This window comes from Ammospiza caudacuta, chromosome 5 (assembly GCF_027887145.1).
Source record: "Ammospiza caudacuta isolate bAmmCau1 chromosome 5, bAmmCau1.pri, whole genome shotgun sequence".
In the NCBI taxonomy this organism is placed as follows: Eukaryota; Metazoa; Chordata; class Aves; order Passeriformes; family Passerellidae; genus Ammospiza; species Ammospiza caudacuta.
This window is the reverse complement of record NC_080597.1, coordinates 28,164,356-28,184,329: the sequence shown is the minus strand read 5'-3', so window position 1 is coordinate 28,184,329 and position 19,974 is coordinate 28,164,356. Positions and strand designations below refer to the sequence as shown.

The 19,974-nt window shown below is 53.0% G+C and overlaps 2 protein-coding genes across 7 annotated transcripts; both read left to right on the top strand.

Moving 5' to 3' along the window:
- The first annotated feature begins 5,261 nt into the window (after positions 1-5,261).
- Positions 5,262-12,796, top strand: DNAL4 (dynein axonemal light chain 4). Of its 6 annotated transcripts, none has more exons than XR_009274764.1 (5): positions 5,262-5,443; positions 6,316-6,527; positions 7,228-7,311; positions 8,173-8,413; positions 12,350-12,796. XR_009274764.1 is itself a non-coding variant. In XM_058805382.1 (4 exons), the coding sequence occupies exons 2-4, from the start codon at positions 6,456-6,458 to the stop codon at positions 8,335-8,337; spliced, it is 321 nt and encodes a 106-aa protein (XP_058661365.1). In that variant the 5' UTR covers positions 5,262-5,443; positions 6,316-6,455; the 3' UTR covers positions 8,338-9,612. The 6 variants fall into 6 exon arrangements, 4 of the variants coding, with proteins under 4 accessions (XP_058661365.1, XP_058661367.1, XP_058661366.1 ...); XR_009274763.1 differs by having other exon boundaries at positions 12,344-12,796; XM_058805382.1 differs by lacking the exon at positions 12,350-12,796 and having other exon boundaries at positions 8,173-9,612.
- A 1,104-nt stretch (positions 12,797-13,900) lies between these two features.
- On the top strand, positions 13,901-18,972 carry LOC131558094 (extracellular serine/threonine protein kinase FAM20C-like). The gene is made up of 10 exons (XM_058805692.1): positions 13,901-14,379; positions 15,836-16,011; positions 16,098-16,176; positions 16,658-16,750; positions 16,915-17,030; positions 17,326-17,506; positions 17,621-17,730; positions 18,405-18,486; positions 18,597-18,656; positions 18,738-18,972. Exons 1-10 carry the CDS (start codon positions 13,901-13,903, stop codon positions 18,970-18,972), a joined length of 1,611 nt encoding a protein of 536 aa, XP_058661675.1.
- The last annotated feature ends 1,002 nt before the right edge of the window (positions 18,973-19,974 follow it).

Sequence of the window (19,974 nt, the reverse complement as noted above, 5' to 3'; positions counted from 1 at the left end):
GGGATCATAAACTCAGAAAGAGGTTTAAAGGGGGAGGGAAGCTGGTCCAGAACACCCTGCTATCAAAACTGCAGAAGTACTGTGAGAGGGCTCTTGGGGCTGCTGGCCAAGGCAGGAGAAACGTGAGAGGATGAACAAGGATGGAAACAGCCTGGCCGCTGATGTAGGCTATTGGCAAAACACCCATCTCCTCCAGAGCCCGGAAACCCAGCCCACGTTGAAACTGTGTGCAAATCCTCTCCAGAAAAGCAGGAACAAAGAGGACACCAGGAGATGCTTGATCAGGGCCTTCGGTGCTGGCTTCCTAATCTCTGCCAAATGATGCTGGCATGATCCTAATCCCAGCCATGTGCATGTCCCCAGGATGTGGATCTGTCACTTCTGGAACAGGAGAATGGGGGGATCCCAGTGGCAGAGCTTCTGCAGGATGAGCTCCTCTCCCCCAGAGCTTCACAGCCAGTTAGGCAGACCTGGGGGTACACAGGAAAACTTGGTAGAATTTTCCCAAACCTTTTAAAATCTTCCAGCAAATGCTTCCACTATAAGGCTCTTCAGGAAACAAAGGCATTATGGAGAGATTAGAAGCTGGATGGGAGACACAAATGAAGAGCAGAAATAAATATTTGATTTCCATCCTGCCCTGGCTCTCTGCAGGAAGCAATGTCTGCTTCTTACCCGTCTGAGGAGGACGAGAGCAAGATGAGACCATTTCTTTTCAGTAAGCTGAGCCTTGCAAGAGCTGCAAACCTGCAACGGGGCTTAAAAGGTAGAGGAGATGACAAATCAATAGCTTTGCTGGCTGCAAGAAGTAATTACAATGACTTACACATATTGCTTGCTTCTAAATTAACCAGGAGCACTCAGGAATAGCCCCGTGTCTCTCTAAGGGCAGCTGGCTGGAAAACAACATGTTGTGCACAGTAGAGATGAGGAACAACAAAGCCAGCCTTGGGGGAAAGAGGAGGGTAAGGAAGGAAATATTTAACAGTGGTGTGGAGAAGGCAGATGCTTCAGTTGGTTGGCTGTGTTATACCCAGACATCCAGGACAGGGAGGAAAGGAGGAGGGCACCCAAGAGCTGGGCAGTGCAGGGCAGGGGCACAGCTGGGCTGCAGCAGCTCAGCAGGAGCTGGCACAAGAGGAGACGGTGTGGGAGACAGGCGAGAGTGATGGATGCTGCCCACGTGCTGGCCTCTATCTCCCTGTCAAGGGCTGTAAGCACGCTGCAAGGAGAGGAAAGGAGATGCCATTTCCTTTCCTAATCTGCAGAACTCGCTGCTGCAGGGCTTTCTGCTAGCCAGGGGCTTAGCCAGACTCCAATACCACCCAGCCCACACTCCCAAAGGGGTTTGTCAGGCAGTGAAGAAGACCAAATTGAAAATGGCGATGGGAAACCTTCAGGCCTGATGGTGTTTGAAAACTTTTGTGTTTGGAAAGAAAATAATACTGGCATTTATGAACCCCTCCAGCCCCTGCCCCTCTTTCCAGAGGGCACCACTGGCCATGAAGGTTCTGCCTTCCCAGGGACATGGGCAATCCTTGGACCCCCACTTCAGAGTGGGCTTTGGGGATCTCCTGTGCTCCCCAATACCTGCAACCTCAGCTGAGTTTGCATGTCACAGCTCCCTGCAGTGTGTCAGCCTCCTGGTGCCCTCAAACGAGGTCAAGCCAGCCAATACTTGTCCCCAGGAGGTGACTTCCCAAGTCCCCACTACCTGCTCAGCAATGGGGTGCTGCCTAATTGCCTCCTTTCACCTCCTGTCCTGCTGGGAGCCTCCCTTGCTCCCTCCCAGAGCCAGGAAGGCTCATTAAGACTTGTGCAGTGCTCGCACAGGGAATGCGCCACGATTCCGGAGCATCTGGCACAGGAACAGCCCCCACACGGCTGCTAGTGCTGCAGCAACAGACCTTACTAACAGTAGTTGTCCTTACTAGAGCTAGTAGCTACGGGAACATGTGAGGCACTGTGTTTTCCAGCAGAGCAGAGGATCAGGCTGTCCCAAAGCAATCTGCCCTGTCCTCTGGCACAGAGGCTGCCACCCATTCCTGCACACCAGCGTCCCCATCTCTGCCTTCCCTCAGCTCAGCATGCTGGGGGTTCTGATCCCAGAGAAATGTGCCTTCAGCATTCCCACAGGGCCTCCTGAGAGCTGCCCCCACCCATCCTGGGGCAGCTGCCCCCAGCCTTGGCCCTCTGTTGCCACCCAACGCGCTGTGGAGCAGTGCCCAGTGGCTGGGCTGTGCTGGCAGGCTGGACAGCAAGCTCCAGCCCCCTGCTTCACCACACAGAGGAGCTGGGGCACGGCAGAGCCTGTGCCCACTGGGACAATGGGGAAGTCCCCAAACCTGGCCAGAAGCAGGTCAGAAAAGAAAGAAAAGAAGGATGTACTCCACCTGGTGAAGAGTCAGCCTGCTGTCTGGGTAATGAAGATGACTAAAAAAAAGCATGAGGCTGTGTATTTACTACATATATGTATATTTTGCAGCCAACGGTTACTTTTCTGTGCTCAGCTAAGGAGTACAACACACCCTCATGTCAGAAGGTAAAAAGTAAAGGTACTTTGTTTCAACGCATTTCACCGTGGCTGCTGAAAACAAAGGGATGAGAGAGTTTCCACCTCTGATTAGTGGCAAATAAGGCATGAGCAGCCAGAGCAAAGCAACAAATTCCACCTCCCTACAGACCCACAGGGGTGAATTGAACCATTGCTCTGGACTATGCTTTCACCTACAGAAGGGTACCTGGTCCACTAGTACTGGAAATTAAAGATCAGGTGACGTGCTGCTGTCTGTGCCACCAGAGCCAGCAGCAAAAAGAGCAGTACATGTAACCTTTGCTGGCTCAACAGGGCCCTCACTGACTTGCAGTTATACAGAGGCAGCCTGTGGAATCCCTGCACTTGGGGCTCCAGAAACCAGCTGCTCACATTTTGTTAAGGCACAGTAGGTGGAGGCAGGCCAGCAGAACGCTCTCCTTCCTCAGGAGGCATCTCTGTCTTGCAGCCCCACTGTATCACTCACCACAGTCACAAAGACATTGGATTTTCCTGTCTTTGGCCCGGTGCAGTTTTTGTTTGGCCATTTTCCTTTAGCTTCTTACCTAGGAGCCACTGATGAATAACCCTCACAAGCAGTCCCCACATTCCGTGAGGGAAACACTCCTGGGGGTCACACTGACCAGAACCAAAACAGGTTTAATTGAACCCAGAATCACTCAGGCAAGCGTGCTCTGCCCTGCACACGCACACAAACACCCCAGCTCACACTCACTTGCTGCTTGGTAGTAAAAGTGGGTGAACTACACAGGGATTAAAGCATTAAAAAAACCACAGCGAGAACACGGTGCATGAAAGAGCTATGTCCCTGGAGAGATTAGAGTAGCTGCCTGGAGATAAAGTAATGATGATGGAAAGATCTTCTTCCTCACAGAGATTCTCTTCCTAATTATCTTGTCTGAAAAGAAAAATTATGATCTCCCAGCTTTTATCTGTCTCTTGACAATTTTAGCTCTGTTGCAAGAGGCCCAAAAGAGGAAGGAGAAGGAATTAGCCCAGGAGGCAGGAATAGTAGGAGAACAAGTGACACAAGAGGCAGTGCTTCATTTTTGTCACCACCAGCAGTGACAGAAAAGGAAAATATAAATGATCACTGCAGCTTTGTCTTCCCAAGCCCAAAGGCAGCTTCCCTGCCCCCAGCACTGCTCTGTCAGGCAAAGGATAGCCAGGAGGTCGGATTCACTGCTGAACCTGGAAGAGATTAACAAGGTGCTGTTCTCCCCTGATCGCAGGGCAGAGCTTGGTGCTACAGGCAGGGAAGAGGACTCCTGAGCTGGCAGGGGCAGGAGAGTGCCCAGATTGTTCCTCCCCCACTCTTTTCCTTCTCAAACAGCTGGAAAGCAAATTCTCCTTTCAGCAGGCAGCGAGCAGCAAGAACGTTTCAAGTACACACCAGCCACAAGCACCACATGAAAAGTCAGACCCGTGAGCCACTCTGCAAGACAAGGATGGCCACTGATGGAAAACCAGGCATCACACCCAGCAGCTGGGGCTTTGCACAGGAGAAGTTCTTTCCCTTGGTATTATCCTGGAGCTTGCTGCTTCTCCATCCTTGTTAATTTCAGACGAATGCAGCCCTAGAGCTCCCTGAAAACTGTTTAAGCCCTGGTTTAGAGGCAACCCATGTTTGGCTAGCAGGGTGCAGAGACAACAAAGGTTTTGTAGCAAGCCCAGAGCCAAGAAAAACCTCCAAACAGACATTATACAAGCATAAAGCTATGGAGGGCGGGAGGGAGGCGATTTTCTCTGTGGGGGATGGAGGCTGGTGCTGTAGGAGCTGTTTGCAAACTCATGATTCATCCCCACGGCATCACTTTCTCCTTCTTTACACTCCTGTTAACATACAAACATGAGCTGTTGCCACTCCCACACAATGAGAACTGTGTCCAGCTCTGGAACCCCCAGCTCAGGAAGGACTTTGAGGTGCTGGGGCATGGCCAGAGAAGGCAAGGGAGCTGCTAGATGGTCTGGAGCACAAATCCCGTGAGGAGCAGCTGAGACAGCTGGGGTTGCTCAGCCTGGAGAGGGGGAGGCTCAGGCACCTGATCACTCCCCAGCTCCCTGAAGGAGGCTGTGGCCAAGTGGGGTCAGCCTCTTCTCCAAGCAACCACACAGGACAAGAGGACACAGTCACAAGCTGCACCAGGGAGGTTCAGGCTGGACATTGGCAGGAATTTTTTCACAGAACGTGATTAGACATGGGAATGGGCTGCCCAGGGAGGTGGTGGAGCCTCCTCCGTCGCTGGCGGTGTTTAAGGAAAGGCTGGAGGTGGCACTCAGTGCCATGGTGTGTCTGACATGGCAGCGTTCGGTCACAGGCCGGACTCCATGATCTCAGAGGGCTTCCTAACCTGATTCTGTGGTTAAAAACAAAAACCCCAAAATTGCCCCAAATCGCTCCTTGTTCTTATATTTATCCTAGTTTTTTTAAAATAAAAAATACCTAGAACTAGGTCCCTCAGGGGTTTTAAGCCAGAAAACCACGAAGCTGCCACACGCCAGCGGGGGCCCGGGGACGCGGCACAGCACAGGCGCTCCGCGGCCACCCCACTGCCGCCAGCGCCCCAAGGCCCCGCGCGGCGGCCGGCAGGGGAACAGCCAATCAGACGCGCCGAACGGCACAGCCCGTCCAATGGAGGCCGAGGGGGCGGGACTTCCCGCGCCGGTTGCTATGACAAGCGCGGCCCTTCCTTAGCAACGGCGCTGGGCCGCGGCGGCCGCGCAGGTGAGGCCGCGCCGCAGCTCCGCGGGCCCGCTCGGGGCCGCTGGCCCAGCTCTGCCTACTCCGGGACGAGGGCGGCGGGGCCGCTTCGGGCCTGCGGTCCGCTAGGGCCGCGTTCCGCTGCCTCGCACCCTCGGACTGTGGCCGCGGGCACGCCCGGGCTGGGGGTGGGTATTGAAGGGGCTCCCGGGAGTGGCGCCGGGCGAGCGGGCGGGGGGGGTCTGTCCGGCGGAGATCGGGGATTGGGTGCCACGGTGTTGGTCTGACTCCGTGCTTTAGCCAGCAGCTCTGTGTATGTGGCATACATGATTGGTGTGTCGCCTGGCACCGTGCTGGTTTCCTTTTCCTTTAATATCAGCTCACCCTGGCTCCCCTGGGTAGGAGAGGAAGATGCTTTGTTGTGGGGGAAAGAGCCAGAGAGGGGACGGCGGTGAAAGGCTCTGAGTCTGTCGGTCAGTGCTGTGCCTCTGCGTTGCCCGGGGGCAGGCAGGCTGGTAATGAGGCCCTGAGGCACGTCCAGAGTTTTCCCATATGGCCCTCCCCAGCTGACACATGCTCCGCAATCTGAGGAGCAAGTGCACAAACGAGACCGAGATGTTCCTGTTAAACATTTCCGTCGAGAGGAGTGTGCAGATTCTGTGCCTAAAATACTCGTACCCTCCTCTTGTCGTTTGCAGTTTGAAACTACTACAGATAATAGTGTCCTGGGAAACCCTTTTGGAATTAATCAAGAGTAGTAGCAGCTGATAAGTTGTTCTCTTGTCCTCTCCTGAAAGCTGTACCTTGGCTCATCTCTTCCCTCAAGCTCCACTGTTGCTCCTGGGAAGTGCTGTGCTCCTCACTTATGGAAAAAGATACAGTTTAATAATTTGTTTGCATTAATGGTCTGTGAGCTGAGACTCTCAGGGGGGTGTGAAGGTGCTGTTGAGGAAATGGCAAGTGAGTGAGATAGCATGATGTTCTCGTAACAGTTTCATTTGCCTTGTGTTTTAATTGAAAGCCATCTGTCTCTTGCCCATGTTTGTTTTTGTTGAAGCAGCGTCCTCTAGGCCAAGAAGCGACTCCTCCTGCTGAAGAGAGGAACACAGAGCCCTGTTCCTCTCAGCTGGCCGTACCACAGCACTTTGCTGAACTCCAGGTAGCCCCTCTGCCCCTTCCTGGAGTCTCTGTGGAAGGACCATGGAAGAAGTTGAGGAGGAAAAAAAGGACGAGGCTGATTATAAAAGGCTTCACACTTTTCCTCTGATTAGGGTATGGAGGGGGATGGATTGCACATTTACCTGTGTCAGAGATGTGAAAATCTGTCTTCATTCTAACTGTCCTTCTCCTGCTGCGTAGCTACTGTGAGAACATGTAGTGGTGGTGCTGTGGAGAAATCCTGGTTGTCACTGCTGCTTTCTCCCTGTCCTTTATCTCTCCTGGGCAAATCTAATAGCACCAGTGTTCCCCATGACAGCCAGAGGAAGCCTGGGGCAAAGCGATCCATCAGACAGATTGAGAGCACACTGCCTTTGGAGCCCTCTCTTGTGTTTTGGATGCAGCTTGCTTTTTGTCCTGGAGAAGCTGGAGCAAAAGATCTTGCTAGCCAGCCAGATAGCAGCAGCAGAAAAGGCTATGTAATTTAGATTTCTTTGTTACTCATATAGCAATAATTAAGGACTGTGGTGGAAACAGTGTTAGTGTGCTTCCCCTTTATCTTATAGCAGAAAAACTGGCAAATGTCTTGATTTCCTTCTTTAAGCTGTGCTTACACAGTGCTAATTTTCATGTAGGTCGAGAAGAATTCCTCACTGCCTGGAGGAATGGTTCACTTAGTGCAATAAACCTTTTCAGGTTTACTCCATCTAAGCCCCTGATAGAGTCAGTGCAGAAGTTAGAGCAGTTACTGCTGTTGTGTGTGCAGCTCTGATTGTTGTGCTCAGCTGTCTGTCTGTCTGATTGCCCCTGGCAGCACTCGGACATGCCGGAGGAGATGCGCGTGGAGACCATGGAGCTGTGTGTCACGGCGTGTGAGAAGCATGCCACCAACAACGAGGTACCAGCCACCTCCCAGAAGGGCCACCCTGCTGGTGCTGCAGGAGCAGGGATGGGGGTGTAGGGCAGAGCAGAGTCAGGTCCTGGCATCCTGTTACTCTCGGCACTGAGCTGGGGTAGAAGGAGGCAAAGAGCTTGGCTAGATCTCAGATTCAGTTCCCTTGCTCTGCAAGATCTAGAATAGCACTTTGCAGAGATTGGTAGTGGTGCTGGCTCCCAGACCTTGCCTCCTTGCTTATCCTGCCTTCCTGGGACATGCTTCCACTCTGTTCATAAAATGCCCTGTGTCCTGGGGGCTTGGTTCAGAACTGCTTGGAGTCTCTTGTTTTGGGGATGAGTACATGGAAGTCTGTTAAGTATTCCCTCTTGGCTTTAGGACCAACAGTCAAAGGAATACATACCTTGCTTCATGGGCAGGGCACCGCCTGTCACTGAAAAATTTTCCCCTTGCCTTTTTTAGGATCAAGCAGGGTGTGATCTGGGAGAAGCAAGCCTTTTAAAAGCCAGCCTACTTTCAGTGTTTTGGTAATTAGCTGGAGAAAAAAAAAAATGGACTCCTGTAAAAATAGCTGCTGCTCAGTGACCTGAATCTGCTCTCATGGTCACCGCAACCAGTATAACTCCAGCAGAGCTCTTGCTTCAGACTGTGTGAACTACAGAAGTGATGCAGGTCTGGCTGCTGAGACCAGTTCTACCCCTGGGTTTACCTCTGGGGAGCTCCCAAGTCTTGCAGTGCAGCTGCTATACCTGTTGCCCATGGCATGAGTAGTCTTAAAGGGAGGAGAAGATTAGGGGGATGTTTGCATAAAACCTTTCTGGTTGCTTTGTCTCACCCTATGCTGTCTTCCTAAACATTCTCCAGAGTGCTGCCAAGATGATCAAAGAGACCATGGACAAGAAATTTGGGTCCTCCTGGCATGTGGTGATTGGGGAAGGTTTTGGCTTTGAGATCACTCACGAGGTGAAGAACCTGCTGTACATGTTCTTTGGTGGCAGCCTGGCCGTGTGCGTTTGGAAGTGCTCCTGACCCCTGGCCAGGTCCCAGACTTGCTTCAATACAAGAGATTTCTTCCTGCTTTTGACAAGTTTTGTATGATCTGGAGGTGGGGCTTTATTTTTAATACTTAAATGTTAAGACTTCTTTTTTTCATACTGACGTAACAGTTCTGTGGGATACATAAAGTTGGTGCGTGTGTGTGTGTGTATAATCTTGCTAAACTGTCCTGTCCTTGCTGGTGGGATTTCTCATCTGCCTGGCTCTTTCCTTGGTGTTTGAGCTGGAGCAGGAGGGAAGTGAGGAATAGGTAATCTCACAACACACTGCACAGCAGCACTAGCAGGGGAAAGCAAAAGCAAGGAGGTGCCATCTAGCCTTGTGGTTTTTTAAACTCCCCTTTATTCCACATAGTTTTCCTCTCTGCTTTCTCAACTACCATGCAGTATGGCTCTGACCAGCACCTGTCTTTCCCCTCTCTGGATGCTGCCTGTACATTCTTCCTTTCTTCTGAGATGTCTGCTCAGACCTGGCAGCACCCAGGGCCTCCCTTCAGGCTGTCTGTGGAGGTGTGAGCCACAGGGAAGCAGTCCCAGCTTGCCCTTCCCTGCTGTTTTGGGAGGGTACAACAGCTGAGCTGCCGGGGTGTAGGAGGTTGCTATGCAAACTGCCCCCTCCTTTCTCACCCACAGCAACTGAGACAGCATGAAAACACAGGCGGCTGACGATGCCTGGGGAGTGGGTGAGAGCTCTTTTTAAGGCTCAGATGCCTCCCTGTCAGTTCCTGGGGGCGTTGCAAGTGCTGTGTACTTTCAGCATCTTGTTTGGAGGCTGACAGAGAAAGGAGGCTCCATGTGAAATATAACTTGGTCATCAGAAGCCTCGTGTCTTTCTGGACTTGCATTCTTTTAGCCTGTTTCATTTTTGGAAGCTGTTGGTATTGGAGGATCAAATGAGCGTAACTATGTTACATGTATGGCATATTTATAAAACCTGGGGAACTGTGTTTTTACAATAAAAGTTTAGTAAAATGTCTTTGCGTGCATTTCTGTAGGCAAAGTAGTTCAAGAAACGTGGAAATGAGTAAGCCATGGTGTAGCACAGGCAGAGGCCAGTGACAGAGTTCCATCCTGCTGGTTTCCTGCGTGACTCTCATCCTTCCTGTTCAGTTCCTTTTAGCAGTGCAAGCCTCCATGGTGAGGAGCATTGCCAGGCCCGTGGTGCTGCTGGCCACGTCCCTCTGTCCTGTTTGACAGGCAGCTGTCTTTGTAGCTTCCTTAATTTTCAGATTTCCCCTCAGAATGTTGCCAGCTGACATCTCTAGTCCATAGTTAAGTCTGAAGGATCTTTCTGCATTAATGCTGTGGTCAATCAACCTGGTCTTAAAATTCCTTTTGTTCTTTTTTCTGAACCTCAAGTGTTATGCTAGAGATGTCCTTTCTCAGTTTCATTGTGTCAGGGAGCCAGGAACTGGAGTAATATGAAGACAACTAAGAATTATTTCAAATTTGGACCATCTGTGCGTGTGCTGGGCCAGGATAGGTTGGTACCAAGATTCCTGCCCCATGATCAGGATTGCTGTGCTGTGTGAAACAGCCCAAATCCTCTGAGCTCTCTCATTGTGCAGTTGCTCTGTCTCTCCAGCTGGCTGCTTTTATGTGAAGATAGTGCTATTGACAACACTTTCTACAGCTGGCAGGTGGAAAAGGTTATTTCCTCTTCTGCAACTTTCTGTCTCTTCTAAATCCAGATCAATAGGTAAAGTCTTTGAAATGCCCCATGCTGGAGTGGGATGATCCCTTCAGCCATACCACAGTCACTTTAATTGTGTGTCTTTCACGCTAATGAATAATTAACTGCTCTGTGCATATGCACAGGCACACTGGTCATGGGCATCTCTGCAGGGTCGTGGTGACCTGCAGATGACCACAGGGAGCTGCTGACATCAGCACACAGTCTCTTGGACTTGCTGCCTGTTTATCTTCTTGGCCACCAGCTGATCAAAGCTGATGTCTCCGTGACCTGCATTGGCAACAAGGGAAGGGTGAGTGCTCCCCAGCCTTCTCAAAGCCTGAGTGTGCAAACAGATTGAGGTGAGCTAGGTGTGAATGTGCAGCAAGTCAGCTCCCACACTGCCATTCTCACCAGGTAAGTGCAAGGTGGCTCACAGGAGAGTGGCAGGCTATTTTTATTCATAAAGGTAACAGCTTTCCTACAGGAAGTCACCTTGAGGCAAACCCTTGTTAGCTGATTTGCATTCTTGTCATTGGCATTGTACCTGAAAGCACAAGCCTCAGCCTCCCAAAATGTGGCTGTGTGTCAGAGCTCCAGCCCTGAGGCAAGTGTTCAATCAGATCCATTGTCCTGCCTGTTCCACGTTGAGCCATGCTTTGCTGGCCCCTGTGTGTTAGAAAAAAGACTTTCACCCTCCTTTTGTTGTGGAGCTGGAACATCTTTGGGCATACCTGTAATTTTCACAGGAGTAAGGTTTATGGATCAGAGACGGAACCTTGTCCTGTGTTTTCCCACAAGAGACCCCTCTGTGGCTGATGAACCTGCTGGATCCAGTCCAAAGGAGGCCATGAAGATGATCAGGGGGCTGAAGAACCTTTGTGATGAAGACAGGCTGAGAGGGTTGGAGTTGTTCAGCCTGGAGAAGGCTCTGGAGAGCCCTTATACCAGGACCTAAAGGATGTCAACAGGAAAGCTGGAGAGGGACTTTTTGGCAGGGCCTGTTGTGATAGGACAAGGGTTAGAGGTTGTAAACTAAAAGAGATTTGTTCTAGATTGGATATAGGGAAGGGAAGAAGTCTTTTAGAATGGGGGTGATGAAACACTGGAACAGGTTGCCTAGAGAGGTGATGGGTGCCCAACCCCGGAAGCATTCAGGGATAAGTTGGATGAGGCTCTGAGCAATACAATCTAGTTCAAGGTGCCCCTGGTCATTGCAAGGACTTTGGACTGGGTGACCTCCAAAGGTCCCTTCCAACCCTATGATTCTGTGAGGCTTTGGAGCCTCTAAAGCCTCTCCACTTTTTACTATAAAACTGCTCTCAGTTGCTGGAGGATTTTTTCCTTATGGATTTTCAGTGGAAATCTGGGAAAGTTGGCAACAGTTTGCTTGCTATTGTTTCCTTCTCATTTCTTGCCCCCCTGCATATTGCTGCCATTTCCTGTCAAAGCATCAGGCTGAGTCAGATGTAGAAAATGAGATGGAAAACGCAGGGTGATGGATGGGTGGCAGCCAAAATGACTCTTTCTATCCACCCGTCCCCTAAAGCTGCGCTAGCGGCTCAGAGGCTGTGCCTCATGACTTCATCCCTCCCTGCTGAGGGGAGATGGGAACATCATTATCAGCTGCCGATGAGTCCTGATTTGGAGCCAGCAGTGAAAATGTCCTCGGATGTTGGGCTCCTCCTCTGCCCCAAGGGTGACTTGAACCTGCTGGGAAGATGGAGGAAGAGCTGGAGGGGGGTGATGAGAAGAAAGAGGTGCAAATTCAGCCCTGTCTCTATGATGATGTCATGGCAACAAGTCAGGTGATCAGGGCAGACTTTGAAGGTCTCCAGCTCTTCTCCGTTGCTGCAGGCTCACGTCTGACTGGCTGAAAAATCTTTTGGTTAATATTTAATGCCAGCATTCAAGTCTAAGGGTGGCAAATGCCTCACCTAACCCCCCTGCCTTTGCTTTGCAATGGGATGCTAAATCAGGGTGAGGAGGCAGGATTGCAAGTTTCATTATCTGAGAATGGGACTAACAGTCAGTAGGGTGGCTTCAGCCCATAGGATCCCTATGCTCATCTGACTCCAGGACATGAGAAGGACGTTTCTGTCCCCTCCAGCCCAGTTTGGAGCTGGTTTGGGGCACTGGAATGAGGAGGTCTCCTCTTCAGGGCTGGTTCTGGATTAATGAAACCTGTGGCCCTGCTCCGGGAGCCGAGCCCAGCTCCTTTGATGCGATCAGTTAGTACAGGGAGTTGGTGTTTTGGTTGGTTGGTTGCTGTTTTTCTGAGCCATGACCTAATGATCCCATGTTCCAGCTACAGCCCCTCCTAGGGGCCTTCCGTCTGTAACGTGTGTCCAGACTGAATTCAGCAAACTTCCCGGAGCAGGACGCTGTGTTCCTCCACGCAGGGAAGCCATCTGCTCCCCTCCACCAGCTCCTTCTGCGGGGCTTCGAGCTCGCCAGCCGGGCTGGAAGGCTCTACTCCTCCTCGCTTGCCCCGGCTCTCCCCGGCCATGTTGCCAGCAGAAGGCTGGGGAACGCGGGGCTGGCTGAATCTGGGGCGGCGATGGTGTCAGCCGGAGGCGGTTTCCAGGCAACTGTCGCGCCGTGGGACACGCGAGCCGGGAACACCGGGGACAGCGCGTTCCCAGCGCGCCGCCTGGGAGCGGACCGGCACAGCACCGTGCGGAGAGGGCAGCGCAGGCAGCGCAGCAGAGCGGGGGGTCTCCACAATAGCCCCCTGATCGTCGTACCCTCCCTGGCTGGGACTGAGCATTTCCAAGCTGGCTGCTGGTGCATCTCGCGACAACGAAGAATTACATGATGTACGGGATTTCACATGCCTTCTGCATCCTTTGCAAGAGCAAAGAGAAAATAAACATTGTGCCAGACTGTAGCACAGCCCCCAGACTTATTGCAGGTAGTCCTGCGCTTGTCTGTCCCTTATCAAAGTTATAAACCATTTTTGTACATGCATCCCAGCTCTGTGTCCCTGGGTGTCTCTGCAAAAGTGAATTTCTCGTAAAAAGAAATGCTCTTCCCTTCCACAAGCTGCTAGTCCTCCCCAACGCTTGGTGGGTCCCACTGCCCCTCTGTGCCAACGCCCAAAGCAGTATCCTCACTCCTGCTTGTCTGCCTGCCCTACCTGCTTTAGAGGCCCTGGGAACATCCTTGCCCCTGAAACTCACCGGTGTAAGGTAGCCCTTCCTTACACTGCCAGCCCAGCATTTCCCCTTGCAGCAATGTTGATACTCACATCCCCTCCATTTTATCCAGTTTGAGTGAGTTTTGAAAGGGGGCTTGAGTACAACTGATTTTCAAAGGATGAGGGAGGGTGATAAAATTGATATGGCCAAGCAATGGGAAAAAAATTCTGGATGCTGAGAGTGCAGCTGTGATGAACATGGGGAATGGGACTACATAGTGCTTGGCAGGGTGTGTGCTGCAGAGGGGCAGTACCATTTTAATACCCTGTATTCAAAGAAGTGTTCTGCAGCCCTGTGCAGGTGACAGCACAGAAAGACAGGACAGTGGGGAATCATCTGCAGCCATTGCTGTCCCTGAGACATCATTGCAGCTATTGATTTGGAACTTGCCCCGTTCACTCTAACCTTGGCAGTGCCAGCTCGACCCTTATCAGCACTGATAAACCCTGCCACTACCTCCTGTCCCATCCTGGTGGTGTCACACTGTGAGGTGCCGTGGTGACAGACCTTTCCTCCCACTCTGCCCGTGCACCAGTTGATCTTTTGCTGGGACGCTCTGAATCCAGGAAACATCTCTCCTATTTTTGCACAGAGGCTGCAGCCACACCAACATTTTTAACCTTGTGTTTGTGTCCATCCTTGCTGAGTGTTTTGTGTGAGGAAGAATGCGGTGGCGGCTGCAAATGTTTCTCCAGAGGAAACTTAAAATCAGCTTTCTCTTTCTTCTGTTCATGGCCCTTCTCGTGCACCTGGTGGTGGATTTTGCTCTCCCCACAACCCACAGGTCCTGTGGCTGCAATACTAAAGCATCAAAATCTGTGGGTGTCCTGTCAGGCAGCCCCATGCCGGCTGGCCTCAAAAAGCTGAGCCTGCGGATCCTTCAGGATTTCAATGGAAGCAACGGCTCCTTGGAGAAAAGTTCCCAGCCAGAGAGAGTGGGGCTGCATGCAAGGGCTGGAGAGCCAGGGGTCCAACAGCAGCATGGAGAGGCGAATGCAGGGTGGTCCAAGGGATCAAAGCTGGCAGCACTCTTCGAGCATCCTCTTTACAACATCCCAGTCCCAGAGGTGACAGAGAAGGACAAGCTGTTTGTCGTCAACCCTATGGAGAAGTTCAGCCTGCACAGCAGCGGGAGTGACGAATGGTGAGGAGCAAACTCAGCCCTAGCTTGCATTTGGGGGATATGTGGGTTTCAGGGAACAAGCAGCAAGGACCAATCAACCAAAGTAGTTCCCTTCTGTAGATCAACTTCCTACCCTAGAGGGGCCCCCCTTACTGAGCATGCTCTTCTCATATCTCAAATCCTCTCCTAGCCCTGAATTTTTGGGCTGCTACCCATAAGCTTGTAGCACACAGCAAAGCTGAAGGAGACTCTTGAATTATTCATTGCATTACGGATATCTATTAGGTGATCTCAGCTCCTTCCCTTCCCCAATGCAGACTAGCCCTTAGTATCTCTCTCTGTATACGAGGAAGGCCCCACTCCAGATTCGTAACAAGTTTTATCCCCTCTCTTGGGATGTTGGAGATGCAAAACTTGCAATTTAGATTATCTCTAACCATGAGACCATTCCTGTCCTGCATTTTGCAGGATATTACCTGACCTTGTTAGGCTCGGCCGTATGGTGAGCTCACTGCTGACAGCTGTCTATTTTTATCTTTGGGCTACTAACCTCTAATTAGAAGGGAAGATATTAAAAGCTTTAGCATAGTAACACATAGCAGCACCTTACAGAAAGCACACCTTCCAAAAGTGGTGCCTGCTAGAACTGGGAGAGAATAAAAGCTGGTTTAAGAGCTGGTTTCCAGAAATGGGCATTTGCCTTATCTCCGAGGGCCGCCTTGGGTCTGGTTTGATGAAATCAGTGCACAGTCTGTGTTTCCCTAGAGAGAGACATGGATTTGGGTTATAGATACCTTGGGCTAACTGTCCCACTGAGTGCCAGTGTGTGCTAGCACAGAGGTGGGGCAGACACCCCCGGGGCTCCCTTGAATGCCAGCAAACTGCAAATTTCCAGGATGCACAGAGGCAGGGATAGTGCTAACCCAAACTTATTCCCCTGGGGAAACCCACCCAAGGGGAATGGGCTGTTGAGGATGGGAGTTCAGGTCAGTGCTGGGGATGGCTGGGAAGCCCATGCTTCTCCACCCCTGTTCAGTGTACACACGTGTCCCCAGGAAGCACATGAAGGAATGTAGCAGACTGTACTCCTGGGAGCCAATCCCTTAGGGAAAAACAATGAGATTATCTGTTCCACTAGGGAAATAAATGCATGGATGAGGGAAACAGGATCAACCCAGGGATTTTCCATGGGGGATGGAGGGAAGACACTGTGTCAAATCCAGCCATGCTGGTGGTTCTTGCTGGCCACCAACTTTGGGTGGGATCTACCAGATGCCAAGTGCCCCATGAAGGCCATATGGGGCAGGGGGTTCTGCCACCATGAAACCTGGAACCAATCCAGGGCTTGCTCTGGCCTTTCTCCCCACCTCACCCTCCATGCAGTGGCTCCTAGGAAGGGCCCGGGGACACGGGAGCCATCCTGTCCCAACTAAAAGCTGTCATTGTTGTTGGGCTGGTGGTGGCTGTCGGGCTGCAGGGTCAGCAGCAGTAAAGCCGAGGCGCTCCTCCCGACAGGGAAGACAGCCTACGACACCTACCCCACGTGGCTCAAATTCCACATCGGCATCAACCGCTATGAGCTATACCCCCGCTGGGACCCCTTGCTGCCCGCGCTGCTCCGGGATCTGGCCACGCAGAGGATCGTCAGCTCGGGTACCACCTCTGCACCTGCCCCACCCCTGCCCGCCCCTGCCCCCTGCCTGCTGCCCGCTCCCTCACCCCCGTGTGCCTCCTTCCAGTCCAGAAGTCCGGCGGGACCCAGCTCAAGCTCATCATGACGTTCCCAAACTATGGGCAGGCCCTCTTCAAGCCCATGAAGTGAGTAGAGCCTGGGACAACCCTATACCTCGCCCACACGGTCCTGTTAGGTAGCTAGAAGTGGTCAGAAGGGACCATGGAGGTAGAAATGGAGAAATGCTTCATGTGCTGCCTTGCATCAGCACCTCCGTCCCAAAACTGAGGCGAGCAGAATGGTCCCGTTTCCTTTGCCTTCCTTGTCAGAGCATGCTGCAAACTGGATGCAGCTTGTGATGGGGTAGTGACCTCCAGTGGTGGAAAGAAGAAGGTGGTCCATGAGGACCATCCAGGAGCCTCCAGTCCTTGAGGGCTTCCCCACCCCTTGAGTTGGGAGCCTGGATCGGGGGCTTGGAGCCACCCACCCATCAGGAAGTGACTGGAGGAGACTGGGTTTGGCTGTGTCTCCAGTGTCACAAGGGAACACAAGGTGGTTTGGAACTAATCCCATGCTTGGAGTGACCCCACCCATGATGATTGCTCCCACTGTCCCCTCTCTTTCCAGACAGACCCGGGACCAGGAGACCCCCATTGATTTCTTCTACTTCTCAGACTTTGAGCGGCACAATGCAGAGATTGCAGCCTTCCACCTGGACAGGTGAGCATAAGCTTTGCATCCAAGCCTCCAGAGAAACTCCTCCTTGATCCCACCTCTCGATCCTCGGGTGTGAGGGATACCTGTGTCTCCTGTCAGTTTTAGTAACTTGCTGTTATTGAACCAGCTGAGGTCAGTAAGAAATAGTTCCAAGTTCTGTGTTTCAGGATTCTGGATTTCCGGCGAATCCCCCCAGTTTCTGGCCGTTTGGTCAACATAACAAAGGAAATTTGGGATATCACCACAGACAAGAAACTGGCCAAGACTTTCTTCATCTCCCCAGGTGAGCTTTCATGCTCTCTGTCCTCTCCTGTGGCCACCTGGATGGAGCTCACCTGGTGCTGGCTGCTGCTGCCCTGGCTCCCCCTGCACTCAAACAAACTATCCCGCTGGGGACTGTTCCAGCTCCCACGGGTGCCCTGCCACAGGTCTTTGCTCCTCACAGCCTCCCTTGCCATTGCTTTGCTGGTGGCACATGGCCAGAGTGCACAGAGCATCCTTCCCTGGCTGTTTGCTGCACTGCTCTGCCCGGGGGTGCCTTCCTCCTCTTTGTCAAACTTGTTTTGTCCCCTGGCCAGCGGGAAACGTCTGCTTCTACGGGGAGTGCTCCTACTACTGCTCCACGGAGCACGCCCTCTGCGGCAAACCGGACCGGCTGGAGGGCTCCATGGCTGCCCTGCTCCCCGACAAGACCCTGGCCAAGCGCCGCTCCTGGCGCAGCCCCTGGCGCCGCTCCTACCACAAGAGCAAGAAGGCTGAGTGAGATGGGGCATGGGGGGTGTGGGGACGTGGGCCAGCAGAGCCATGGGTGGGAGGGGGCTTCTCCACAGCCACTCTCATGGCCCCATTGCCCTCCCTGGCCTCTGCCACCAGGTGGGAGCTGAACCCCAACTACTGCGCTCAGGTGCGAGAGACGCCGCCCTACGACAGGGGCCATCGCCTCCTTGACCTCATCGACATGGCAATCCTCGATTTCCTCATGGGTGAGCCCCTCTGTGCCTCTGCTGAGGGCTCTGGAGGTCCCTCAGGACCTAGAGGCCCAAATGGCTCTGTGTCCCGTGGTACTGTGCCCTGCAAGATTTTTTGGCCAAACTGTTGTTCAGGCTGCAGTGAGCTGCAGTGTCACTCACAATGAGAGCACAGGGCTGTGCCACTAGGGCATTTCCCAGGCAGAAATTGAAGGTCAAGAGATTCCAGGGAGATTCCAGCTGAATACCCTGGACATGAGAAGCACCTTCCAGCATGCTCTCACATGCAGCCCCTGGAGAGCTGCATGTGGAGGTGATGCTGCCCAAGGCTCTTGCCGCCTCTCCTGTCCCTGGGCCATTTCTTCCTCCCTGTGCTGTCCCCTCACCAGCATCTGACTGGGAGAGTTTCCCATCTCCTCATTCCTGACCACCCAGCCATGCCTTTGCCATTACTTCTGCTCCATTTGCCACTGTTGTCCCTCTGTGGGGCTGCTGGGATGAGAAGGGGAGGCCGTGGAGTCTCTGCTCAGCTCCCCTGCACGGCCATGGCCACAGATGGACAAGTTAGAGGTGCCTCCAACCTTTTTCCTCGGGCTCTGGGTTTCACTCTCACACCAGAGGAGTGCTGCGTGTCTTTGCTCCCATCTTCCAGCACACAACCTGATGCCAAATTTGTTTGCCTGCCACAGGCAACATGGACCGGCACCACTATGAGACCTTTGAGAAATTTGGGAATGACACTTTCCTGCTCCACCTGGACAATGGTCGCGGGTAAAGCTGGGGAGTAGGAGGGAGCAATCACAGCAAAGGGGTGGGGGAGACCTGCAGTCTTGCCAAAATGCCACCCTGACACATCCTTATGGGCTTCTCCCCCCACCCAGCTTTGGCACACACTCCCGCGATGAACTGTCCATCCTGGCCCCCCTCCAGCAATGCTGCAGGTAAGGGGCTGCCCCCAGCCCGGATCTGCTGCTGGGGAGAGGCTCCTCCTGTTGAGAGCTCTCCCTCCTCATCTCCGGCAGCATCAAGAAGTCAACTTACCTGCGGCTGCAGCTGCTGGCCACCGAGCCCTACCGGCTGAGTGACGTGCTGCGGGAGGCGCTGGCTGCGGACCCGCTGGCCCCTGTCCTGGCTGAGCCCCACCTGCAGGCGCTGGACCGGCGCCTGGAGAAGGTGCTGCTGGCCGTGCGTCACTGCCTGGCCAGGGCAGCCCACCAGGAAAAGGTGCTGGTGGATGATGTGGGGTCGTGGGTGTGACGGGGGCTGGGTACCGTGCTGGATCGGGCTGTTGTGGTGTGCTGCCCAGGGTGATGTGGGGATCGCTGTGCAGCTCTGATTCTGTGCAGCCTCAGCTTTTGGTGGCGCTGGAGCTGGTGGCGTGATGAACCAGGAAAGCAGGTTGTAAGGATAGGTGGGACAGGGAGGGAATTTAAATAAAAAGGTTGGCCTAGTGGAGAAGACACGAGCTGTGATCTTCCCCATCGAGGCTGCTTTCCCAGCCCTGGCCTGTCCTTGCATGCCTGGACGTGTCACTTCAGCCCTCCAAAGCCTTTTAGGAAAGGGTAGGGATTTTTCCTGCATTTCCCCAGCAAGAACTGCCAAACTGGAACAGCTGGCCCCACCCCTTCTGCCCCACCCCCAGCACAGTGATGCCCTGGTAACCCCCAAAAAGGGAGCTGACACTCCCCGCTGCTGCTGTGGGGAAAATGAGGCAGAAGCTCCCAGCTACACGCCACTTATCTTTGCCCCAGTCTTCCCACACCCACTCAAAAACTCCCATGGCTCTGACATCACCACCTCCTCCACAAGACCAGGGATGCGGCAAGGACAAACCCCACTCCCCTGAGAACATCTTCCCAAATCCCCCAGGAACCCTTCACACCCAAAAAAGTGGCTCCTGAGGAGGGGATGGGTTGACCTGGGGCTGTGCACCCTACTTAGTGCCTGGTGGCTCAGCACCCAGCTTATCCCCTGAGCCTCCCGGGGGGTTGGTTAATCCACGCCGGGTTACATCAGCTGCAGCAGGTGCCATTGTGACAGCCACTGCCAGCGTACCCAGGTTGGGACACGGGATTGCCATCTGCATGGCCAGAGATAAAGGTGCCACTGGGGAGGAGAGGTGTCCTCTGTCCCAGCCAGACACTTGCAAAGAGATGGGAAGCCACTGGAGGGGGTGAAAAAGGGCAGCTGGCACAGTGGGAGATGGAGCTGGAAAAGCTAGGCAGAGATTTTGGCAGGAACAAAAAATGGGCTCAAAAG

Coding starts and splice junctions, on each gene's coding strand:
- DNAL4 (XM_058805382.1), top strand. CDS start 6,456: ATGGAAGAAGTTGAGGAGGAAAAAAAGGACGAGGCTGATTATAAAAGG. Junction 6,528..7,227: donor ACACTTTTCCTCTGATTAGG/GTATGGAGGGGG, acceptor TGCCCCTGGCAG/CACTCGGACATGCCGGAGGA. Junction 7,312..8,172: donor AGCATGCCACCAACAACGAG/GTACCAGCCACC, acceptor AACATTCTCCAG/AGTGCTGCCAAGATGATCAA.
- LOC131558094 (XM_058805692.1), top strand. CDS start 13,901: ATGCGGTGGCGGCTGCAAATGTTTCTCCAGAGGAAACTTAAAATCAGC. Junction 17,031..17,325: donor GACTTTCTTCATCTCCCCAG/GTGAGCTTTCAT, acceptor TCCCCTGGCCAG/CGGGAAACGTCTGCTTCTAC. Junction 18,487..18,596: donor CACCTGGACAATGGTCGCGG/GTAAAGCTGGGG, acceptor CCCCCCACCCAG/CTTTGGCACACACTCCCGCG.